Source organism: Chelonus insularis, unplaced genomic scaffold, assembly GCF_013357705.1.
Source record: "Chelonus insularis isolate UGA/USDA-ARS -01 unplaced genomic scaffold, ASM1335770v1 contig_133_pilon, whole genome shotgun sequence".
NCBI classification, from domain to species: Eukaryota; Metazoa; Arthropoda; class Insecta; order Hymenoptera; family Braconidae; genus Chelonus; species Chelonus insularis.
In genome coordinates this window covers 420,118-445,822 of record NW_023276374.1, presented here as the reverse complement: position 1 = coordinate 445,822, position 25,705 = coordinate 420,118, and the positions used below count along the sequence as shown (strand labels likewise).

The 25,705-nt window shown below is 34.2% G+C and overlaps 5 protein-coding genes across 8 annotated transcripts in view; 2 read left to right on the top strand and 3 right to left on the bottom strand.

Moving 5' to 3' along the window:
• Ets65A (DNA-binding protein D-ETS-3) overlaps positions 1 to 5,261 on the bottom strand; it is a 34,854-nt gene extending 29,593 nt beyond the window's left edge. For both annotated transcript variants that reach the window (XM_035095305.1, XM_035095306.1), the window contains exon 1: positions 5,138 to 5,261. The gene's annotated coding sequence lies outside the window, so the exon portion shown is untranslated. The remainder of the gene's footprint in view (positions 1 to 5,137) is intronic.
• LOC118074235 (protein SCAI) lies at positions 311 to 5,413 on the top strand. The gene is made up of 4 exons (XM_035095303.1): positions 311 to 861; positions 1,977 to 2,824; positions 2,963 to 3,376; positions 4,053 to 5,413. Exons 1-4 carry the CDS (start codon positions 668 to 670, stop codon positions 4,292 to 4,294), a joined length of 1,698 nt encoding a protein of 565 aa, XP_034951194.1. The 5' UTR covers positions 311 to 667; the 3' UTR covers positions 4,295 to 5,413.
• Positions 5,306 to 11,625, top strand: LOC118074234 (titin). Its single transcript, XM_035095302.1, has 3 exons — positions 5,306 to 5,631; positions 6,258 to 6,609; positions 7,220 to 11,625. The coding sequence occupies exons 1-3, from the start codon at positions 5,342 to 5,344 to the stop codon at positions 11,357 to 11,359; spliced, it is 4,782 nt and encodes a 1,593-aa protein (XP_034951193.1). The 5' UTR covers positions 5,306 to 5,341; the 3' UTR covers positions 11,360 to 11,625.
• Positions 6,187 to 12,765, bottom strand: Nelf-E (negative elongation factor E). Its single transcript, XM_035095307.1, has 4 exons — positions 12,605 to 12,765; positions 11,984 to 12,483; positions 11,643 to 11,927; positions 6,187 to 6,627 (listed from the first exon to the last, which is right to left on the bottom strand). The coding sequence occupies exons 1-3, from the start codon at positions 12,683 to 12,685 to the stop codon at positions 11,684 to 11,686; spliced, it is 825 nt and encodes a 274-aa protein (XP_034951198.1). The 5' UTR covers positions 12,686 to 12,765; the 3' UTR covers positions 6,187 to 6,627; positions 11,643 to 11,683.
• Positions 12,766 to 13,205: 440 nt separating this feature from the next.
• LOC118074214 (mitogen-activated protein kinase kinase kinase 11-like) lies at positions 13,206 to 25,626 on the bottom strand. 3 transcript variants are annotated; one of them, XM_035095265.1, is made up of 14 exons: positions 25,535 to 25,551; positions 24,499 to 24,764; positions 23,966 to 24,418; positions 23,283 to 23,623; positions 22,989 to 23,169; positions 22,777 to 22,925; positions 22,521 to 22,693; positions 22,027 to 22,273; positions 21,824 to 21,943; positions 20,866 to 21,066; positions 19,501 to 19,530; positions 16,981 to 17,389; positions 16,578 to 16,907; positions 13,206 to 16,519 (listed from the first exon to the last, which is right to left on the bottom strand). In XM_035095265.1, the coding sequence occupies exons 2-14, from the start codon at positions 24,684 to 24,686 to the stop codon at positions 15,799 to 15,801; spliced, it is 3,543 nt and encodes a 1,180-aa protein (XP_034951156.1). In that variant the 5' UTR covers positions 24,687 to 24,764; positions 25,535 to 25,551; the 3' UTR covers positions 13,206 to 15,798. The 3 variants fall into 3 exon arrangements, with proteins under 3 accessions (XP_034951156.1, XP_034951155.1, XP_034951157.1); XM_035095264.1 differs by having other exon boundaries at positions 24,499 to 25,626; XM_035095266.1 differs by lacking the exon at positions 19,501 to 19,530 and having other exon boundaries at positions 24,499 to 25,626.
• Between the last annotated feature and the right edge of the window lie 79 nt (positions 25,627 to 25,705).

Here is a 25,705-nt window from a genome sequence, read left to right as displayed (position 1 = left end):
AGAAACACCTTCGAGAGCTTTTGAGAAAGCACTGAGTCCATCTAACATTGATCCCACGAAATATAGATTAAAATAAAACGGAAAAGCTTTCTTTATCAACATATGTTGATTTTCCCTCAATGCATTTGACTTCTCTACCGACTCACCCTCAACAAACTACCCTTTATTGATTAATTCTACTTTACCAAAACACTCTGGGTTGCATCCAACTGATGTCGTTGGTGCCTACACCCTAAGCGCTATCTTCTGGGTTTTTTCATCAACATGGGACTTTATTGATTGGTGTTAGAGTCGTGTGGCAAGTGTAAAACTGTCAGACAAACGTCGAGAGAATGAATCGCCGCGAATCCCCGAAGCAGTCATACGTTGAGAAGTCCAAGTACAGACAGGAGTTGAGCAAACAAAGTGGACGTGAGCTGTGATATTAAATCTTTACGTTAAAAATTCGTGATATATTAACGTGAAGAATAAAATACTAGTGATACAACAAAAATAAACTCATAACGAGAACAAAGCTCAAGAAGTGGTGGAAAAAACGGGACAGCAACGACGACCACGGAGCATCACGGTGGGCCGAGACGCTGGAACGGACTACAGGAGGCAACGCGCAGCGGTGGCGAACCGCTGACAGCAGCAGCCTGTCGGCCGTCCTACGTACGACGAAAAAATGGTCATGATGGCTGGCATGGACGAACACGAGAGAAAAGTAGTTATGGAATTTTGTCATCTGCTCGAAAAGAGCAAGCAGCTGTTCAACGGGCTGCGTGACCTACCCCAGTATGGCCATAAGCAGTGGCAAGCTTATTTTGGCAGGACCTTCGACATCTACACTAAGCTCTGGAAGTTCCAGCAACAGCATAGGTGAGAATAAATGGTCCCTAATAAAGAAATAACATACATTTATGAATCAATTGTCCTTTTTTTTTATATGATTTCGTGACTCATGTATGTGTTCACCTGCAACTTTAGCCCCACCTTCCCCTTCTCAATTGTCCCTCATGTCTCTGGCTGTCGTATCTGCCCCCTTATGCGCGCCACCACTACATACGCCCTACTTTTACAAACTAGCGCCGTCCTTGTGCTTGCTACACGCGTGTCTCTGTCTTTCCTTTTTCCCCAACACCCCTTGAGCCGCCTCGCGCTTTGTCTAACTCCAGCAAGTTCTGACGAGTAGCCTCTGAGTGAATGGAATGAGGTTCGATCGACTGACGTGGATTTGCGAGGCTTTTGTTTCATGACGCGATGAGGACTCTTCGTTATTTTTTCTGTTAGGTTGACGCCTGCACAAGAGAGAGTAGACGGGATGAAATGAAAGAGAACAAGGGTGGGAGAGCTGATGATTCGTGGAATGCAATTGAGTATGCACGAGACGTTTTGAGGGAATCCCTGGTGTTCGTGATATGCTGGTTCACTCAGCTATTTTATGCAATTGATATTCGTAGCATGCAGTACATGGTATAGTCGCTTGACATTTTTTAGAACACTTATAATTCTCCAAAATATTGTTGGATATATCCCAAAGGATTAGATAAACGTCCTTGCTCTGATTCTATCATCCAATGAATAATCCCCTACTGATTTGGATGTTCACCAATAAACATAACTTGCTAACTTTTTATTTCACCATAACGGAAATAATGAAAACCATTAACTACCGCTAATTCATCAAACAGACAAATTTTAAAAACTTCTTCATGATAGTACAGTACAAAAAAAAAATTAATAAAAAGAGGAAATATACATTGAAACTTTTTTTAAGTTCCATCTAAATACCTATCTACCTTTGGATCAATAAGTAAGCCAAGTCATAAGAAGAAAAAAAAATGTAAATGGTCATATTCCTTTCCCTCCAAATTCCACACGTGTTAATAATCCTCCTCTATTTTCTCTTTCCGGGTATTCACTTTTATAATTATATTATTGTCTTAAGCAAATATTATTACTGGTAAATTAATGACAATATGTATTTTTAACAGGGCAATACTGGATACAAAATATGGTTTAAAAAGATGGCAAATTGGTGAAATAGCAAGTAAAATTGGTCAACTATATTATCACTATTATCTTCGGACTAGTGAAACATCTTATCTTCATGAAGCATACTCTTTTTATGCTGCTATAAGAGGCCGTGCGTATTACAGTCGTGCTGCCAAGGAGGATCGTAGCGATTTGATGGTGAAAAAACTACGTTATTATGCTCGTTTTATCGTTGTCTGTTTACTTTTAAATAAAATGAAGCTCGTGCGTGAGTTGGTTCAAGAATTAGATGCTCAGATAGCTGATTACGCTAGCACGTATGAACCTGAGGATCAGGTCGAATGGAACCTAGTTCTCGACGAGATTAAAAGTTTTGTAAAAGCTGAATCTGCTGTTGGTGTACTTTATGCCGACTCAAATCCAGTTATCTTAACTCATCGCCTTGGTCCACTCACATCACCGCCGATCGAGCGATCGTCACCCATGTGCCTCACTCTTCAGGAGATTCTCATTGTCGGAAATTGTGCTGATCAGGTTAAATTCAGTGAACTATCGGTCGATATGTTTAGGATGATACAAACCCTTGAGCGAGAGCCACGCGATGATCCTACGCACATACACGATGCATCGCCTGCTGGAAGATTACCATTTAGACCTGGACCTTATCCACCTGAAAATGGTATGCCTCGACGCGATAATCCACACAAGTACCTGCTTTACAAGCCGACCTACAGCCAGGTTCAGGTATTCCTGGCAAGTGGATTCAAAGAACTACCTGCCAATGGCGCGCTACTTCTCTATCTATCAGCTGATGGATGTTTTTCAACTGTCAAACATCCAGAAGAGAGTAAGTATAAATTATCGATCAAGTTATTTAAGGATAAGTAATTAACATAAGTAAATAAGACTATCTATAGCAATAAAAAGTATAAAGAATCACAAGTTCCCATCGGATGTTTCTTTATTCTTTTCATTTCAAAAAAAGTGGGTTACGACTTGGGAGGTGTGTCAACGAGCAGCAAACGCGATCCAGAGCACGGAAAGAGGCCTAGCGGTGGTAAAGAACCCCACTGTCTCTATCCAGGCGATCTTTACCCTTTCACCAGGAAGCCTCTCTTCGTGGTCGTCGATTCGGACAATAGCTACGTGTTCCAGCAAATACCGAGATACTTCGGTCAACCTCTTATGGTGCTCATGTCACCTCAGGAGACACCGCCAAACCTCAGGGACCTGCGTCATGGCGGAAGCCTCTTTACTCTCTTTCTCCACTCCCCACTTGCCGCCTTTTGCCTTATATGCAACATCGGTAGCCTTGCCGTGCATCATTGGGAACGCTGCCAAAGCTACGTGGAACGATTCCTCATCGAGGCAAGCCGTCTTGTCATTCGTTCCAGATGTGGTGAGCAACATTTCACTTCTATCTTTCTTATGTTACCTATATTTTTTTCCTCACTCCTTTCTTTCAACACACACTCAGTCGACCTATTTCTGCAGATAACTTTTTATTGGCCTGTAAAAATTTATTCCCAACTTTTCAAATTAAGCACAATTAGTTTTTGTACATAGAGCAATTATTATTGTCTAAAAACAATGAAACTTGGAAATTTTTTCAGTTCAAGGTAATTCTTCTATTGATAGAGTAATATAAATAAAGTTCAACTTCTTAATTATATCATTCTAAGAATTGATGAAATACTATTAAATAGTTTCGTTAATAATAGCTAATGATGAAGATTATATTTTTAACATGAAAAAAAAAAATAATAAATATTTCTATAAAAGTGTTGAGTCTATTGAAAATAGTAATCTATAGATCTTAAAGGTTTCATTCTTCAGCTTTTCTAAAATTCAAATTAAAATGAAAAACAAAAAATAGAATAGACTCCATTTTAAAGAAATAAAATTTTACTAATACCATTGATAAAAAAAATGAAAAATAATTCAAAATGAATGAAGAAATTCATTATTATTATTAGACTACATTCTCGATCTAAAATTATCACTAACTAATTTCTTTTTTATCTTTTCTTAATAATAGAAATTCTAATTATTCAATTTAAATTAATTATTTTCAGAAAGCAGCATTCTTCAATTTTTTGGCGACGACTTTTTGCGGTTACTCGTCGTACGCTATGTGTTCTGCGACGTAGTGCTACATCTGCATCGTTCATTTCGTGGTCGGCATCAACGACCATGCTGCCATCCACCTTTACCAGAGGCAGAAGTTCTTCAGCATCCAACCCTACACCACATCGTGCTCGATCTTGCAGCGTGCATAGACGCACGTGATCACTTTTTGGACAACGAGCTCGCCTGACCCTGGCATCCATCTCGGCTGGATCGTGAATGCGATACAACATCTCCGTTGTTCACTTATCACAATTACGACTACGATTACGACAATTACAATTACAATAAAACCGTTACATTGAGACCTCATTAAACCGCGTCTCGCACTTGTTTATCTGTATGAAAAAACTCTAAATCTTTCTTTTTTCACTCTTACTATACTTGTTACAACTTTTATTGTCTTATTTCCTTCCACATGTTCTTCAGATACTCTCAAAGAAAAAGTTTTTATACTTGAATACACGTTGATAGAATAATAGGATAAAACGATGACTATTTTTCGAAGAGTATCGCTTGGTATTTATTGAAAAACTAATTTATTAAAAACTTCAAATTGAAAATAATACAATGAAACAGTCGATCGATGCTAACAGTCCTAGAAGAAATTACCTTAATATCCAACTACCTTTTTGGTATCCTTTAAAAAAAACTCTGCTTTCAAACATTCTCTCACTCTTTAGTTGCCCCTTTCTACCCTGTTTTATCTCTTGATTTAATTTACTTTTTACATTAAGCGAATAGCCTAAGAAATAAGCGACTATCATGAGATGGCTTGGTACGTCGACCTTAGTTCAGGAATCTGTCGAATCAAAAGTTGGCTCTGCTGGCATTAGCGCAAGAATTGCTGTTGAATTGCGTCGGTCGATGCACGAGTTAGAGAAAGGTAGAATGAGTAAAAAAAGGAATTAGGAAGAGAAAGATGCTGCATGCAGACAGGAACGTCGAGATGCGCCAGCGCACTCACCTCCACTAACAAAGCATCATTGCATTGAATTCGTATAGCAAAGTGAACCTGAGCAAGATTACTTACCTATAAATAATCACACACGGATGCTGGTGTGAATCAAAGTGCCAAAGAGTAGGTAATAGAAGCCAAAAAATAAGGAGGGTGGGAGCAGGGTAGTAGAAGCGGTGAAGAGTGTGGTATAAGGTCCAAGGAGTTGAGTCTTCGAGCTGGGTGGTAGCTTCTTGAGCTCTCCTCTCCGAGTCTTCGGAGGTGGAGGGCATTTTTCGGATGGTAAACAGTTGTCTGGAAATAGGGTTAATCAGTTTAAAAGACGAAAAAAGAAAGAAGAAGAAAAAAAAAGAAGAAATTTCTTACGGGGGTGGCCGTTTAGTGGGGACGATGGACCACGAGCGAGGTCGTACGTCCCGTGCTTCATCAACTTCCAGCCTTGGTAGAGAAGTTCGGTGTGCTTGTCAATACTTTCAAAGTGACTCTCTATTACCTGAGAGGCGTGCTATGATGTTATCCCGGCCTTCATCGAGGAATGAGCAAAAACCTACTGTTACATCTGGCATTTGGTGAGTGTGCTAAAAGATCCAAGGAGATTGATCACTCTCAGTATTAATAATTCGTAAATTTTGGGTAGGTCAAGATGATATTTTGGATTATAATTTACTTCTGGAGCTTGTCATTCGTATATATTTAAAGATCATGAGTAAAGAAATGACGTAGAAGATTTCGTAATAATCATCTTACCATTAGTGTGTGTATCTATGTGGGTAGTTTGAGTTACATCGTCCCAGCATCAACTAATACCCGTAGCTATTTAAGGTTCGCCCGGGTTGCTATAGTTAGAACAGTAACGGTCAGCTCTCTCCCCTGTTTCCGCGTCCAGTCGCGGCTGACTACCATGCCGAGTGTCCCCTTTTCTGTTTCTTCGGATTAATCAACGATCCGCGACTCAACGAACCCAAAACTATTGGCAGTTCCGCGTTACAAAAACCCATGTACACGATACAGACCTTGAGAAATCTTTAAAGTTTTATTTTAAATTACACTATAAATTGATCACATTTTCCATGATTAAAAAAATTCGTGTACTAGTAAAAAATAATTTTTAAAACATTCTAGAAACGTTTTTAAACTTCTCTATAATAAAAACAAAGTGTATTTACATCAATTAGAAAATGTATTCTATACACAGTGAGCACGAGTACGAGCCAGTGGGTGCAGGAAGATCGCCAAAGACTACAGGCTCAGCGCCAGTCGTCAGGATCATTGACACAGACGTAGCACCCGTCGCTGATAGCGATGATAGCATCGACATACGAAGCAAATTCACACTAGGACCACGTCTCGATGGTGACGATGTTATCTTGCCCCTCGATGGTCGAATCGAGGACAGTGCGATGGAAGGCAGAGAGTTGGGCAGTGGTGATCTCTCTGAAGAGGTTGAAACAGCGCAACAATTCCAGGACAGACTTGAAGAGCGATTTCTAACTGCGGCCACCCCCTGCACTGAATCCAGAACTGATGGCGAAGTTAATACAAGTCAGGTAAATGTTCATTTTCTCCTGTAAAAATTCATCCTACTCTTAGAACATAAACAATCATACTTATTATTTATATCTTATTTATATTTATTTAGTTATGTGCTATTTAGTGTTCTTGCCAATTAACATCCATTAGTCTATTTAGTCGATGATCTCAAGCACGAAAAACTATTGCGGAACGTTAAGTCACTAGAATTAACTTGACGCCAGTGATTTAGAATGTACTCTTGTACGCATTCCTTGAGTGCACGTGCCATAGTAATAATTAGTTGCACTTGAAGACCAACTCAAAGATTTGAACATTAAACATACGGATATTATTACCTTGACACTATATTATGAGTATTAAACAATTACACTTGTTAATTTAATCTTTTAACTCTCCTAACTAAATGACGATGCCATGGTAGGGATAATATTAGAAAATATATATTATTATTATATAAATATAAAACAATGTCAGCTCCAAAAATATTATCATATAATTTAGATCAAAAAATCCGAAAATCACTAATAACATTTACTCATGTATTTTATATCAATGATATGAACTACATAATGTTTTAATGCTTTTATTATTTTATATTTTACTAATTAAAGTATTGTTTTTCAGGTGGACTCATCAGCAATGGAGGAGCTACCGCTCCGTCGCGGAGCACGGGGTTTACCGCAAAAAATTCGCTCTCAAGCTGGCAAACTACGTTCTCGTTTAAAAAATATCCAACGACCCAACTTTAATTTTCCAATCGATCGACATAGATCTCCCAAAGACAAATCACCCGAAAAATCCAAATCTCGATCATCAGATAAATCATCAGAAAAATCACGAACATCAGAGAAACTAAAAAAAACTACTGACAAACGAAGTAGGATGGAAAGAATTCGTGCTTCATTACCTGAGCGGCCTAAATTTTCATTTCCTGATAGACCGAAATTTAATTTACCTGATAGACCAAAATTCAATTTCCCGCAAAAATCAAAATTTCATCTTCCAGAACGTGCTAAAATAAATTTACCAAAGATGCCTACAAGAGCTAGTTTTCGATTTCCAAATCTTCCAGGTAGACGGAAAACACCGTCTCTAAGTGAGCAACAACGTCAATATTCCAATGAATCAACAGCTGGTTCTAGAAAAAATATATTTGATTTTTCAACAGTTCCACGACTTTTTGATAAAAAATCTAAAGGCCACAGTGATTATGCAACATCTTCACCAAAAGACTCTCGAGCTCAATCATCTGCAGAAAGTGCTACATTACCTAGAACGAAAAAACCAAGAGCCACTTTTGGAAGTCGATGGACTCAGCGATTTACGGATATTAAATTTGCTGATGATGATGAAGGACCAGCTGCTATTGAAACAGAAAAGCCCTGGAAACATCCAGGCTTTGAAAAGCCTCGACTTTCTTTACGAGGCCAAGAATCTCTTGAAGAATCAGAGGCTTTACCTTGGGAAGAATCTGATGAACGTCGAAGAAGCCTTCAAGTTGAAGAGCTTCCTTACGATGAAGATGTGAAAAATGATGAAATTACGCAACGTGATATTTTATCTCGACAACCTAAAATTTTTCATGGTGATTCAGAAGATTCTTATGAACTTCCTCAAATTGATCCAAGATTGTATGGAGACCAGGATATAGAAATTGAAGACTCCGAAAAAGATCGAGAAATGTATAGAGTTGCTTTTGAACCGATAGACTCTCGAGACTATAAAAAACATATGACAACTCGAGACAAGGAAGAAAATAAAGAAGAAGATATGGAAGAAGACGAGGAGGGAGAAGAACCAATAGAAGATGAAGAGCACATGTCTAGCGAGCTTGAAGAGGATACGTCAGCTCGTTCTGATCGAGAGCAACAAGCCTCAAGTGGAAGCTCATGTGATCGTAGAAGACGTGGTGTTATCGAGGAAATTGATTCTGATGAATTTTTTTTAAGACAAAAAGGTATTAGTCAAGATGATATGCATGTTGGAAAGTATTTAACAAGTGAAATACGAGACGCATTAAGAACTCCTATCAATGCTTTAGCACATGAAGTAATTATGGTTACACCAAAGCCTCCTCAACGACCACCAAGAACTAGATCATTCAGAAAACGAAAAGAATCTTTAGAATCTTTTGATACTGCTCCACCAATTCGACCAAAACGTCTTTTTCGTCGGAGTGAAGAGTCTGATTATGATCCAAATTTACAAGACAATGATGACAGTATTTCCGAGTCAAGACACAAAATTGTTTATCATGCAGAATCAACTGCTCTAGACTTAGATCGTCAAGAACCCTTGGATGACATTGTTATTGTAAAACCACTTCGGAGAAAATCGAAGACTTCATTGAGAAGTTCGTCTTTAGTACCCTCAGAAATTATTAAAGAATCATCACCTGAACCTATACAATCACTACCACCACCAGTAGTACCAATGAGAAGAAAACGACGAGACCAAACAATGAAATTTCAAGATAGAAATATTCGAATGAATGGAGTCGAATCGTGTAATGGTCATTATTCTCCAGAGGAACGTAAAGAAATGCCACGACCAAAGTCTGAACCCCCAATGAAACCGAAAGTAGATGATGACTATATTGAATCTGCTCCTATACCTCCCAAGAGACTCTCAAGATCTAGAACGACATCAATAATTCAAGATGATGACAGAACGTCTCGAGGAGCTGAGTCAATACCCGATATGGGATATGTTGAAGATGAGGAAATTCCAGACTATAATTCTAAATTAGATTTTTCGGGTTATGCAGTAATAGAGAAACGAGAGAAACCACCAAGACCACCACCCCCTCGAAAAAGAAAAAATCATAAATTTGCTACAACGCCCAGGCCTAGTCCCCCAAGAAGACCAACAAGAAATTACAGTACATTGAGGCCAAGATCTTTACCCGTAGAAAATGGATTTAGAATTCCTCAGGATAATGAAGTAACTTCTTACGTTGAAATAGAATCTGAAGAAGAAGAAGAAGAAGAAGATCATAAGAATTTAGTAAGTGGTGAAGTTTTGAGTAAAATGGTAGGAAGACCTTTGCCAGCTCCACCCCGTCCACCGAGATCTCGTAAAGATCGAAAATCCATCCAACCTAACAACATAAAATCTGATTTAGATACCGACAATGCTCAAGAGTTTTCTGCAGGTATGGAAGTTTATGCATCTACTCAAACTGATCCTCTACCCGATGATTTAATAATAGAAGAAGAAATTACTCAAGCAAAGCTAGTGGTAACACCTTCAAGATCCGGTTCTCAAATTATGGTTTCTACAGAGAGAATTCCTACTCCACATTATTTTAAGTCTTCAAGCCCACAAGCCATATCCCATGAAAGGATTCCAAGTCCAACTCAAGACTTTTATTTACGAACATCAGCTAGATCTGAACCTGACATTCGAGGTTCACGAATTTCTGTTGAACGAGAAACGAGAATACCTGAAGTACCACCATTACCAACACAGGCTATTTATGTTGATGAAGTTCAAAGACCAAGACGTAAAAGTCCTTCTGTATCGCGTGAAGTAGAAGAACAGCCAGAGAGGCCATTATCTCGAATTGTAGGAATTGAAGAATTTGAAGAAAGATTATCAACATTTTTAACGAATGAAACACTTAAAATAGCAAGTCTTGAGGTTGGTGATCTTAAAGTTGATAAGTTGAGTGTTTCTAATCTTGAAGCTCATAAAATATCTGCATCAGAAATCGATGCAATTGTTGTATCTGCGACTGAATTTTCAGGTACAAAAGAAGAAGAAAGCGTGCCTATTATTCCTCCATCATTACTTGAAGAACTTATAGCAATCAGAACTCAATTAGAACTTGTATCTCAAGCACAGGATTCACATACATATTCAGAATCACCCATCAAAATTATTGATGATTCGACAACAGAATCAACTCTAATAGAAGGAAAATCTGAAATAAAACGATCTTCTAAAGTTTCAACCGAAGAAACATCCCAGTCTACTCGTTTACAACTGGAACCAGCCTCTAAAGCCTCTGAAAGTCGAGAATTATTCTCTACTCAAAGTTTTTCATCTCAAGAGCAACAGAAAATTCTATCAAGTGAACCAGTTATTGAACGATCGAAAGAAAATATAAAAGAAAAATCTTCTGAAATAAAAAGAGAAGACAAAACGGATACTAAACCCTCGTCACGTTCAGGATCTCCAATACGGTCTGGATTACGGCAAACAGCTTCGCCAGTGAGATCTCTACCTCCTGTAATTTCTGTCACACCTGATACGCCGGATGCAATGCATACGTTTTCAGAAACGACTGAAATAAAGCCTCAACGTGCTATCATTACTTATTCATCAGATATAGAATCATCAGAGAGACCGCCGTCGCCTTCATCCCGTCCATCTACACCATTGTCACGACCAATTTCACCTCCTCTTCAGAATCAACAATTTATCGCATTTTCAGCATCTCAAATTCCATCTCAATTCTTCACTTTGTCATCATTGCAACGAAATTCGCATCAAATAACTGATGAGCCAAGTATAATCGATATGACACAACAACTCATTCGAGCTTTAAGATTGGCTGGGAAACGAGCGATGAGACATTTTGTTAATTATGTGGTCTCGAGAGTCAGTCAGGAAGAGTCTGAAGCAAAAATCAAAGAGATTGAGCTTGCAATTTGTGCTCTTTTATTGATTATTGCCGGGCTCATTATTGTCTGTTTTGGAGCACCAAAAACAATTACTCATCATCATCACTGGGATTACTTTAATCCTCCACGATTATGAGTTATAATTTTGATAATATTAACACAAGAATTCACACGATTGCATTTGAAATTTTTTGCTACAAGCCTTTTTATGCAATCGTATTTTATAATTTTTAAATAGCTTCATATTTATAGCTAAAGACTTGGATGTTTTGTTGTAATGAAGAAAATATGAATTAATTCTTTTTTAATACCTTCGATATATACCAGTTTGTACCATAATAATAATGAAATCACATGAAATATATTTCTACGCCTATTAAGTAAATATGATGTAATTGCAAATAACTGTTGTTACTTACGTTTTAATAAAGTGTAAATTGTGTACTCTTAACTTTAAAAACTATTGGAAGAGATCCTCTTCATAAATTTTCATGTCTCGTCCATCTTTATGTGCACTCTTTTGAGAATAATTTGCTGCTATTGACGACCACATTGAGCTTGAAGTAGTATCGTTTATTGGATCAATTATCGGTTGTCGTCGAGCGAGAGAAACTTTGAGTTGAATTGAGGACACCATACTTCCATCCATCTCACTTATTGCTCTTTCAGCTGCTTCTGGTTTATCAAAGGTGACAAAACCACGGCTAAAAATAGAAGAAAATTATTTTTCCTCTACAAAGTATATTATTGATTTACTTACTTTTTTTCAGCTTCCATAGAAATATTTAAAATATTTCCAAACGACTGAAAATGCTTTTTCAAAAAATCTTCAGATATTTTATAACCCGATACGAATATCGTGTTTCCTGCTCTCGGTCTAGATTCAGTTTTTAACGTAGTTTGTTTATCAGAAACTGTTCCTCTATCATCTTTGGACTGCGCGCTGACAAAAGAATCATAAAGATCTTTTACTCTAGGTCTTGCAGTTGTATCGCTTTCTTCTTCTTCTGGTTGTGTCGCTGAAAATGGCTGGTAAGAACATACAGTTTTTTCTGTTGTATTTAATTTCCTCTCTAATCCTCGTGGTCTTTTAAATGATTGTTCAGGCCTTTTAGGTGTTTTTGGAGCTGTAATTACTCCAGATTTAATTAGTTTCTTAGCAACTTCTCGAGCATCTCTAGCCTCTGTAGGACGTTTGGGAGCTTGAGGCATTCGCTCTGGTTCAGGTTTTGGTGTTTTAAGATCTTGCAGAGCTTTTTTCTAAATTAAAAAAATGAATAAATACTCATATGTAAATCAATACAAATTCTATAAAATTCATGTTTACATTTAGAATTTATAAAACATAACCATTAAGGGAATAATTATTTTCAATACTTGCCTTTCGTTTTAACTTGTTGTACTTTGTTTGGAGCATCAATTCTTCTTCAGTGAGATTCGAGGGAAAGTGCAAATAAACCATTTTTGCAATTTTAAATGCAATAATTATAAAAATTATAAGGATTCAAGACATAAATATAAACACACGGCGTATACGCAATTAGGTATAGTATGGTTTCAGAAAAATCACTGTCGGGTATCTTCGGATATTTCCGTAAACAATTGAGTAAATTCGTAGAAAAACCCAATATATACTTTTGGTGAAAATTGATTATCTATAGTAGGTAACAAGTATTTGTAAAGCCCGCGTGAATATAAAATAACTTTTAATTAAAATATTGGAATAAGTATAAAAAAAATAAAATTTATGAAAAATAACTACGAAATTATTCGAAATGGTTTATTAATTATTAATTCATCACTTACACCTTGTCACGGTAATGTTACATTAATAAGTAATAATTAATAATATTAATTAATACTTATACTTAAATTAAATATTATTTATAATTTTTATAAGTAATATTTATATTATAATGTACAATACTTGAAAAAATACATGAATTTCTAGTGCAAGTCTAGACAGCATAATAAAACGATCATTTAATTAAATATTTTATGTTTTTTTGATAAGAAGAAAATCAGATTTTTTATCATGCTGCCTTTTTCAGTTTTTATACTAAAAATTATAAAAAAAATAACTTGTAAAAAATCCGTCGTGTCACATTCTATTGCTCGTTTGAGGAAATGAAAATTGTAATCAGTACTTATTGTTGTGAGTGATCGTGATTATTCTTTTTTTCTTTCATTGCCTTAAAGTATTGATTAGTTTTTATAAATTTATTTATACATATAATCTTTAAGGCGCGTACCAAAGCAGTCATTATATACGATTTTTATAATGTAATTTTTGTTTTTCGTATGTGGAACACATTGCACTTAGCGGCTTAACAATTAAATCCTTATAATCTAGGCAGTTATAAATTTATTATAATTTAATCTTTATCGCAATGATTTTGTCAAATACGAATATAAGAATTGCCACAAGATTTATATGAATTCCATTTCTTTATTTTAATTACTTCTTTTAATTTCATTTAAATCTATTATAATATTTTCTCTCTCATGCATTACAAAAAAAATATTTCAACGATCACACATTCTTCGAGCTTTAGTATTATAGTTAAATATTACTTCATCTGCGAACACGACGCATCTCTATTAATTCTTCTTTTTTATCGACATGTTTTCTTTTCTTACTGAAATATAATATTTATGATTACACTTTTCAATAATTATAGTTTTCTTGGTCAAGTTAATATTATGTACGAATTAATCTATTTTCAAAATTGTTGACTAAACCCAAAGAGCCTAAATTAAAGAATTAATTTACACGCTTTATCAAAATGATATACACAGTTTTTCTTTTTTTTTATCGTAAATCTATGAGAAAGAAAGTTGACAACATAATTTTCGCATGAATAAGAATAAAAAAAAATAATAGAGTGACGCTTTATGATGAGGCTTTTTCAACATTTTTCACGTTACTATTATCGGCACATTCACACTTTCATTTAATTTATTAGTATTTATACAAATAAAATTTAATAAGTCTCTTTGAGTATTAAAAATGAAAATTATATGATTACATATTTTAAATAAACTATTCAAACTCTTATTTGAATAGATTTTTATAATGTAAAAAAAATAATAAATATATGTAACTTAGACTAGCACTTTTGGTGTAGATACACCAGTACACAACAATCTTACATTGTTAACTGCTGTATATTGAATTATTATAAGTATGATTTCATTAAAATTGTTAGCACTATACCGATTAATGATTAGAATAATAAGATTTTTTTATTAAATCTTTCTTCATTTTATCTTCTATCTTCCATTTGACTCAAACAGTTAGTTTAATTGTGGAAGAATTTTTTATACTTTTAAATGATTTCTCCTACTTTTCCCCATTTACATTATTTATTAAATTTAAGTACATGATACTAGCACCGCAAAAAATCTTTGTACAGCACAGAAGGGCAATTATCGTCAAAAAAATTCCTATGGTCTTTTGTATACTACTTTCATCAATGAAAAGAAAAAAAAACGTATAAAGCTCAGTAATAAACTTTACAGTTGTGCTAATTGTTTCTATAGCATTTAATTATTTTTATAAACTCATTTTTCAATATCAAATGCAAAAACCCCCCTTCAAGACTATAGTAATGTTATTCTTCATTGAATATGTATTATTTACACTCCATGTATTTTTGTTTTAAATACTGACAAGTGATTCTGACAAATCTATATTTTTCTTACTTAAACTTTACATTGCAGAGAATATACAATATTTATTTTTGATTACAAGAAATATTCAAGGTTCATCATACTGATAATATCATTAACAATTGATAATAAAAATTCTTATCCAGAAACTTACGGGAATGTTATAATTTTTTCTCTTACTTATAATTATACAAAGATTAATACAAAATTGATATTCGCGAAATAAAATGCATCTTAGAGAATGTTAAGACACATGGAATGTTTTATGTTAATTACGTAAGCCTGAAAGTCTATAATTAATTTGAAATAACTAATGATATTGTCTGACTTCATAATAAAAAATATAAAAATCGTGATAAAGTAGAATTGATCAATGATTTTTTTTTCATTATTAAAAAGTGAGATGTACGGTTGACATATTTCATACCGTATGAAATATTAGAATAAAAAGAAATGATATTTTACACGAATTTCAAGGTTGCTTTACGTAGATTTTTCTGATAGAATCGTTCAACAAAGTGTACAATAAAAAGATATATGACTACCAGCAGTTAAAAAAAATTCGATAACTCTAAATCCAATCAATTATTAGAAACAACTTGATATATTTGCACAACCCTACCTCTTTCAAGTATGTGGAATGTAAATTTCTTATCATTTAGATTTTCAAACTTATTTTCTCCTACTATACTTCCTTTAACAGGCATTGCTAATGACACTAAAGCATGAGGCAGTGATTAAGAATTTAATACCCTTTCTAAAGTCAATTTTTCACTTTTTTTGTATTTCCCATTCTTATCTTCACTTACAGCTTTCATAAGTTAATTCTTTGTTCACTTTTCTTTTTCACTGCTTTCAATCACACATGTGTCATAATCATTTTATTTTTTAAATAAGCCAGTGCTATGATAAAAACTCCCTATCAAGCTCAGATACACTCGATTTCCTGTTCCTATTTAATCGTCGCGTCGATTGCAATGGTGACGTTATTGTTTCTTGGGCTTGAGGATGAACGTCAAGAAGAGTGTCTCGATGTTCTCGAGACAAACTTTCACGATCAAAAGTCACTGGTGAAAAGCGTACTCTGCTGATAGATATCTGACTATCTTTAGCCGATACATAACTAGAATCTTCTGATGTTAGAGAATCCGGTGGAGTTGGATTTGTCGGTGTACCTGATCCTGAATTATTTTTACTTGTACTTTTTGGAGAATTATAAGAGTAATTAGATCGCTTTAAGCTCGATCGTAGTCGCGTAACAACTTCAAGATTACTTGGTCGATCGTTAGAGTTTGGATTAGAATCATGCGAATTTTGACGAGTCAGGTACTGAGGAGAACTATAATCATGATTGATGGTTGAGCCATAGGTTCCAATATTGCTGATGAGATTCGGAGATCTTTGATAATAATGAGTCGGTGAATAAACAGCATAATCACTGTCGTCGTCGAGTCGAAATGAAGGGTTCACATTACTTTGACTTGAGGTACTTGTATTCGATACATTCGAAGATGTACGATGATGAGTGTAAGATGGAAGCCTTTGTGAAGGTCTTACTAAACTGTTTACATTACTGGGATTGTCATACGCATGAAGAAAGTCTGGACATTCTAGCATCCGATCGCTGTTATAAAACAATTTTATTATTTTATTGTGAAATTATTTGAAAACAAAATACTTACTGATAGTCTTGTGTTAAAACATATCCAGATTCATGAGGTCTATAATATTCTGGAGGCATCATGGTGTAAAGAGGTGGCCCGTAATCGTAAGGAGGTACGTTACCCATGTAGATTGTAGGAACTCTTTCTATTCGCTCTAATCGTGAGGTCTCAGGTGAATAAGCATCTTCATTACTTGTACTTGAACTTTTCCGTCGTGGACTCGGTGTAGGTACATTAGAACCAGGATTTGCGGTATAATGTTGAGGGGAATCAGTAAATCTAAGAGGTTTGTCTATTACATTTAATGGAAGACCTGGGGCTATGCCTCCCATGCTACTCAAAAATGGCCTACAAAAAAAAAAAAATTAATTCACTAATAATTATAATTAAAACTAAATTTTTGTTGAGCTATAAAATTTACCTATAATGTCTTGCTGGACCGTGGTAGGTATTGTGAGGATATCCACTGGGAGAACTAAACTCGTAATCAGTGCCGAGATATCCAGAATTACGATTGGAACCTGTATCCGTCTGAAACCACCATCTTGGGGGTTCTTCTTCTCCATCGATACCTCTTGGATAGAGTCGTGGATGAATTGGTGATACGTTGGACATTCTCACGTCATATCCAATTGCAACACCAGCCAGCATTGCCGCAATATTATACAGTGCTAATTCAATAATTCCCGGCTTTGGTTTTTTGGCTTCTCCATTGTAAAGTGTTGGCATTGGTACAGGCATTGGCATAATATAAGGACCAGTTAATCCTGGTTTTATCGAATATTCTGTTATCCAGTCTGATGGCACATCCACAGGAAGTGTTGGATAATCTAAAAAATGATTTACTTTAGTTCTCTTTCATTTGTTTTCAGTTTTAAAATAATTTTATAAAATAAAAAACAATGCAAAGTTCTCTGTTATTTGATTGTGGTCCAAGCGTATGCTTTTGTTATTTTCTTCCGCAGTAATTCTCTTACCTTTCTTGCATCTTTTTATAAAAAATAACAGTTTATAATTTGATTTATTTATGAATTTTTTGATTAATATATTTATTGATTTATGCATACCGTTAAATGCAAAGCATTGCGAAAAAGTCATCAACATGCATAACTCATAAAGTTTTTAATTAAATAGAAATAGAAAAAAATATATATCGATTATTTCATGCATAAAAAATTACTCTAAGCTATCACATTAGTTGGTTACCTAATAATTTATTTAAAAATAAATCAATGGAAATAAATAAAAGATAGTTTATACTTTTTACAGCGTATGTTCTTCTTCCATGGCACACCATCTCTCTATATTATTATAAATTAGATTGTTTCAACTATTAAGTAAATGGATTCTACTTTGGTATATATTTTCAATCAGGAATTTATTCTGAAATTTAATAGGAAATTAGCAACCATTCCAAGTTAGCAGTTAGGATCACCTTTGGATTTCATGCAAAGGATTTTTTACGCTCGGCTTTCAGTAAAAAAAGCGATTATTTAGTGAATTAAATTATTTTTATATTATTGGTTTATTATTATTATTATGAATAAATTTTTCTGAAATAATAGTTAATCAAATTTGCGACTCTAAATTTCTAAAAACTAGTGAATATTTAAATAAAGAATGTAATAAAAAAATTAAGCTCTGTGCCGAGCGTAAAATCAGAAAGAAAAAAACTAAAACAAAATTCAACGTGTCCAACTGAAAAGCTTTTATTGAAAAAATTTCTATTTCTAAAATACAAGTGTGCGTGTATTTTTTGTCTACTAAAAGAATATTTTCAATGTGTGCTTATGTTTTATCTCTTTGTTTTTTTTTGTCTATTTTGAATAAAATAATTTATAGGAAAATGAATTAATTTAATTTCAATTTATGTTAATATTTCGTACAATTATGTTTGATTTAAAATTTCCCTTTGAAGATTTTTATCAAATTTAACTGAAAATTGAAAATTTTATTAATAATCTAAAATATACGAACAGATTAAAAAATGGACAGATAATTAACTATTTTCCTTAATGGGGATTTTTTAAAAAGCTCACAATTCGCAAGTTTAGCGGTCAGTTAGTTTTTTTTTATTTTTTTATTTTTTTGCTTTTTTGTTAGACTGTTATTATGAACTCTGAGTAAAAAAACAAAAGAGAACCAACACCAAATAGATATTTAAATTGTAAATTTCGGGTTCTGATGAACATTATCTAATTGTTTTTAATTCAATTACTTGCCAACAATTACTAACACGTGTATTTGAAAAATTGAAAATATAACAACGGATTTTTCATCATTCATAACTGAATTTGTTAAATATTTGTCTATTTACTGAACAAGTATTTAATCATCCTAACATAATTCCAAATTTCTTTTATTTTCTAGTAATTATTATAACAATTAAAATTCGTTTCATGTCATTTTTTATTTGTTGAATTAACAACGAAATTGGCATTTTTCTTAAAATAAACTTAATTTTTTAAAACTGGTCCCTCACCAAATTTTTTTTTTGCGTAAATGTATTTTGTCTCTAAATAATCAACAATGAATACGTGAATAATTGAGTTATAAAAAATTAATATGAGTGGCACATATGTATAAATAAATGTCCAATGGATATTCTATTTTGACTAAATATGTAAGTGAAAGTCTTATGATAGCTTGATAGAATAAAATAAAATGATAATGGCGATTAAAAGAAAAAAAAGTAGTAATAACTATAATAATAACTATGATAACTGTAATAATAATAATAAAATTCATGCATTAAATGCTATCGTCGTATATTAAAATATGTTTCACGAAAGAAACAAGAAACATCTGTGTATTTAACAAAAGAATTTTAATCCATAACACAGAGAATATATTTTAATTTAACTTCTCTATTAAACAAAAACTACGATGAAAAATGGAAATTTTTTATACTAAAATTGTGATATAGAAATAGAAAACTTACGAGTAGAGTGGATGTTTTCCTCAGAAAGGCCTGCGATAAGACAATTTGTTAACTCATTTAGATAAATAAGTTGAATAATGAAAAAAATTGAACAAAAATTGGAAGTTATGAAACAAAAGAATTTAATCACTTTGTAGTCGATGAGTTATCCTTTAATAATAATTAACAACGACGTTAATCTAGTAAAATGAATGATTCAATTACTTTCAGATTCTTTTCGCGAACGAGAAACTTTCTGAAGAGATTCACTAAGCCGTGCGTTAAAATTATCATTAAAATTTGATCGCTTTCGGGGATCGAAATCTCTCAAATATTCACTGCTTTTAGATTTTTCGTTAATAGAATCATTGATGTCATATTCATGATCAGAAAAACGTTCACTGTGTTTAGAAGCTATGCTAGATTTACTTCTGGTACTATCTAAAGAAGATCTAGGTCCATTTGGTTCAAGCTCCTCAAGAAATCTCAATGAATTTTTTGACTTAGAACTGTCATTTGAATGTTCTGAATCAAGATTACAAAGATCAGCTTCAAGACTTTCAAAATCAATTCCTTCCCGAGAGTTGGCAGTTAAAAATCTTGGGATTTCAGAACTAAAATTAGGTTCTGGTTCTAGCTTAGGAATTGAAATAGTATTTTCTGATGCATTATATTCAACTTTAACAGGTGATTTAGAATCTAGGGTATCACGACTTCCCCAAGCACGTATTTTATTAAAAACACGTAAAGGAGATTTGGAGCTACGAGATTTATGGCGTACTGGTTTAATTATCGAATTCTCAGGACTAGATTCAACGCCATCACCAGTGCTGATCTTCACACCTACTTGAGAGTTCTTTTTATCGGCCAGAGAACTTTTGCGAGAACTTGAAGGTGATCTAAAGAAGTCAGCTAAAGACGTAAGTCTTGATTCAGAACTATCACGACGTTTGAATTCCTTAGATTTACTACGATCACGTTTCTTATTTCTCACACGTTTAGCTGTTCCTACAAGTGTAGACGCGACATTTTGTACAAAATTGGTCGAGGTTAATGAATAATCAACAAATTCATTTGCTTTGCCACTAGGTTTTCCACCAGATGAAGGAGTTCTTTGGGTGTCCGAGACGACGGTCGACGACGACGATGCTTTGTAGTAATGAGTCTTTTGATTAATCTTGTCACGATGAACTGAATCTTTTATCGTGTCGTTCGTCGTCTCGTACGAATCCGTAAAACTCGTGTCTTTAACATGGACCTCTTTAAGCCTTGAACTAGATCGGCTATTATTTGTTATCCTCGACATCTCGTAGTCTGTCGCGTTACGTTCCTGATCGTCGATCAGATTATTTGCTGAGGAGTACAACTTTCGGGATGTTGGGTTACCTATTTCTTGAAGAAGTGGTGGCCGTTGGGCGCTCGCCAGACGTGCCGTACGTAGCGGAGTCTTTTCAAGATCTGGAGCCGAGCGCGACCAACGTTTACCACCAGGTGATGCAGGATTCGGTGGCTGGATAATTGCACCACGCTCGCGTTGATGTAGTGTTGAAGGGCCCCATGTTTTACCCTTAACTCCATCAGCCGGTACTAGACAGGCAGAACAAAAACAAAAACAAAAATTCTACTCACTACTTGTTCTAACTACAATCATTGCGCATCAGTTGTTTGTTATTTTGAAAAATATATAAATTATTATTTAATGCAACTCAATTTAACTGAATAATTAATCAGTGAAAGAACTGTTTCAATCTAATTAATTCATTATCATTTAAATAAAAAAATTGATCATTGAAATCAATACAATAATTCAAAATATTAATACTTTTCTTTTTTTAAGTTCTTTAATGATAATATCGATCTCAATAAATGAAATTTATCCAAATGATTGTTTTACCAAACATTTGAGATTTACAAGAGAACCGTGCGCAATGGATTAACTGTAATAAATAAAAATGAAAATAAATAAATGAATATAAAAAAAGAAAAATAATAATTTAATTTCAATCAAAGCAAACATTCATTATTTAATGGAAAAAATACGTATGTAAGGCAGTGATCACGACAAAAGTTTATATTATTCACTCCATGCTACAAATTTTTTTTTATAATTTTACAAATTTATCAAGTGATAGGAGATTAAAAATTTATCAGAAATCAGATCTCAATCAAAACGAATCTACTGAAGCGCAAACTTTATAAATATTCAATAAATCAATACATCAGACGATTTAACAGTGACTTCATTATCGAAATGGAATTTAAAATCAATCTATAAATCAGTCCGATTACTTTTATCTAATGTTGATCAAGTGAAAATTAAAGATAATGAGTTAAAATAGCTTACAAGCAATTGCTCGGAGACGCGGAATACTTGGAGAACCTGGAGGACTATTTGGTCTTGATGTATTTCGATTTTTTCCTCGATCCAAAGCCGTATGTTGAACAGTTATAGTATGTCGAAAATCTATGACAATTTTTTAATAAGTACGTGTCTAGAAATTCATACTTTTTTTCGTCCAGAAAAACTTTATTTATTGATTTATTTACCCGAAGGAGCACTGATATTACTTCCTGGTTCTTTCTTGTTAAGTTTTAATCTAGATTTCTTGAACTTTCCTCGCCTTTTATTAGGTGTAGGTGTACCCTGCTGTTCGATTATCATCACAGTAAGTTCTCGCTCTAACAAATCAATCTCACGTGCTGCTAACTCCTGTTCTCGCTGCCGAAGATTTTCTTCTTGTTGTCTTTGTTGTACTTGAGCTTTTGTCAGTTCTTCTTCTCTGCAGCGCAATTCCTAGAAATTATTTTTATAATATAATTTAATGTTTGCATTATGAAACGAATTAATTCTTTAATTCTTAACCATCGATTCCTTAGTGTTTGAATTGGCTTACCTCTTCAAGAGACCGACATGCCTTTTAGCGAAGCATTGACAAATATGTATGTATATATATATATTTTTTTTTTTAATAAATGAGTTGATTTTAGTAGTTTAATCAGAATTGTTATCATGAATTTTAAATAAAATATTTATAATTTACCTTTTCCTTCATGCGCAATCCATGAAGAACTTCTTCAATTTCAAGTCTCCAATCTTCTTGCATTGTATGAAATGATTCATGAGGTGTTGCTGCAAATGCACTTCTTACTTCATCTAGAGCGATGAGGATATCGGAAAAACCAGGACGTTCATGACTATCGGCAGCCCAACATGCTGTAGAAATAAAATAAAAATATCAGCATTCATTTCGCGGAAACTAAATAAGAAATGATAATATTTTTAACACTTCAACACACCTTCCATAAGATATCTCCAAGGTTGTGGACATGTTGAGGGGATTGGCAACGTAAGTTTATTGACTGCTACGCCATATGCAACAGCCAACGCGTCAATACCCTTGTAAGGAGTCTCACCTGTCAAGAGTTCCCACAAGAGTACTCCATAACTACAAATAAATCGTTTATTCAATCGATTATCATCTAAAATCATTGTTAAAAATAAATCTTACCTCCATACGTCACTGGCTTTACTAAAAGTACTTTGTTTAATTACTTCTGGAGCCATCCACGCATACGTTCCGGCTGCGGACATTCGAGTTGTTTTGTAGACCTCTCTGGCTAACCCAAAGTCAGTAATCTTCAAAGTTTTACACTGGAGATCGTCATTTTCAATCGGTTCACTCAGCAAAACTAATCAACAAAATGTATTCTTTTACTAACAATGATTTAAAGAATATATCTTTTAATGATTCTTTTTCCTTAAAAAAAATTTGTGCACTTCTTAAATATCTAAAAAACTTTACCATTTGAGCTCTTGAGATCTCTATGAATGAGCCTTATTAAAGCTTTGTTATGAAGGTAATCCATTCCTCGAGCTATTTGAATAGCCCAATCGACAAGGACGTCGGGCCGAATTTTTCTGCCACTTAAAACCCTGTTCAAACTTCCTCCACGAGCATACTCCATCACCAGGCACATATTTGGCATCTTCAAACAAACTCCTTCTAACTTTACAATGTTTTCATGTTCAAGAAGCCAAAAGAGCTTTGCTTCTTGGAGAACATTTTCCATTATTACACTAGGCTCTTCATCAGGATCTTGTCGAGCTGCTTTCACTGCTACTTCATGCTTTTGCCAGTATCCTCTGAAAAAACATATCATTATTTAGTACTTAACATTTTATCTATTGATTTACATTCATGTTGTTATATTTAATAAATTAATGTATATTTTGTTTATCTAATTATATTTAAAAAAAAAAATTAAACACGTTTTATGTAAAAAACGTCTCAAGAAAATTAAACAATAAAAAAGAAAAAAAAGAAAAATATTGTAAGCATAATAATATACGAGTGTTGAACATTCAGCATGAATTCAATACTCAACTTTCGATCACGACAACTTTAATGAAAAAAACCCTTTTATCATGACGTTAATCAAATGACACAATTTGAAATGATTATAAGGTTTTCAATGACATTCCTACCTGTACACTTTACCAAAACCTCCAACTCCTATTACTTCTTCCAATTGCAGTTCATTGAAATCAATCTCGACAGGTTGAACTTGATCGATCACCGACGATACCCGGTCAATGCATTCAGCCTCGGCAACAAAGTTAGCAGGAAAAATACCGACTTTACCACGGATTTTCCCCGTCCACCAACCTTCATCTCCAGAAATCTTGGAATCTTTCGATAATACCTCCACTGTTTCACCTCTTTGTAATGACAATTCGTCCTCGCATGTTGCATTATAGTCATATAATGCTGTGAAAATCGTTGCGCTGTTGTCTTGCCTAGAGTGGGACGACGAGTGGGTCGCATGAGATGGACTGGTCTGTTGAGAGACAGTCCTGGCGGTTCCACCACTGTGAGTGTCCGAGACACTGCTGTCAGACATGTTGTTACTTGATGTCCGCCCGTAGGGATATCCGTAGCTAAAAAAGTATTTTATCAATTAAATCAATGATAGAAATTGATTAAAAGGTTGAACTAATAACCTTGTTTTGATAAATACCTTTGAAAGTTGTTTTCTCTTGGTGTGTTGTGATATCTTGGCGACGAAGCAGCTGTACTTGGTGTATGAGGCTGAGAGGAGCCATTCTCTGAATATAATAAAAATCGCTCGCTCCGATGACGAGCATCGGATTGTCCGTGGTCCATCAATGAAATCAAACCTCTTGCCGATAGCCCGGCTGGCGGCATATGGCTCTACACTTTCTGTATTTATATTATTCCAGTGTCATTATAGCCTAGTCTTCTTAATGTCTTTCATCATAAACACTGTATTTAGATAAACAATTATCCTAAAACTTCCTTAAAATCTAAATTATTCTGTCTTCATCAATACAAATATTTCAAGTCTATTTATTGTCATATACAATTAAAGGAAATTTTATAAATATCATTTATAATCATAGCAAGTGTGATCAAGACAATATTTTCACTTGCTTACTCTATTTATCAATTCATAACAAGTTCAACTATGAAAAAAAAATATTCGATTATATTGTCATTAATTAAAAAAAAAACATTTTTTATGCTTGTTTATTTTTGTTAGTACACTAAATACAAGTTAATGAGTATGATTAATATTTGATGCTTTTAAATTGCACTATTTTTCATTTCATTGACACAATGTAATGTGCAAAGCAGGGTGAAATGAAGAATTTCGTTACCCCGTGTATAAAAACAATTAGTAAGCAAATCTATCATTTTCAAAGAATAAATTAAAAATAAATGTCTATGGGTATTGATTTCAAATGGTTGATGATTTGATAGATATAAATAAAGATAAATCAGTGTATTAGTATGACTACACTGGCACTAAAATCGCAGTAAAATCGTCAAATTTTCTCGCGTCAGGGTGTGTATATCAAGACACTGTTTACACGACCATTCGCACGTTTATCACTGGAACTAAGCGCCACGAGGATGGCTTGCACGGGATTCAGAGGGGCATGGACGCCTCCCCGAAGACGAGGTGCTCCGCGTCAGCCCGCAGTATCCCCGAAAATTCCGCATAAACGGCTTTAAACACGGACAGAACTCACGGTGATAACCTAGCAGACGCCATGTTCGATGTTACCAGATTTGACGGGCCCCACCGTCGTTGACGTGCTGGGTGTTCGACGATTCGTATGTTCCTCCCTCACTCCACCTGCAGATTGTGGCCGACGACTTCCATTTTATGACCTCGTTTTCATGAAATCTGTTTTATTGAC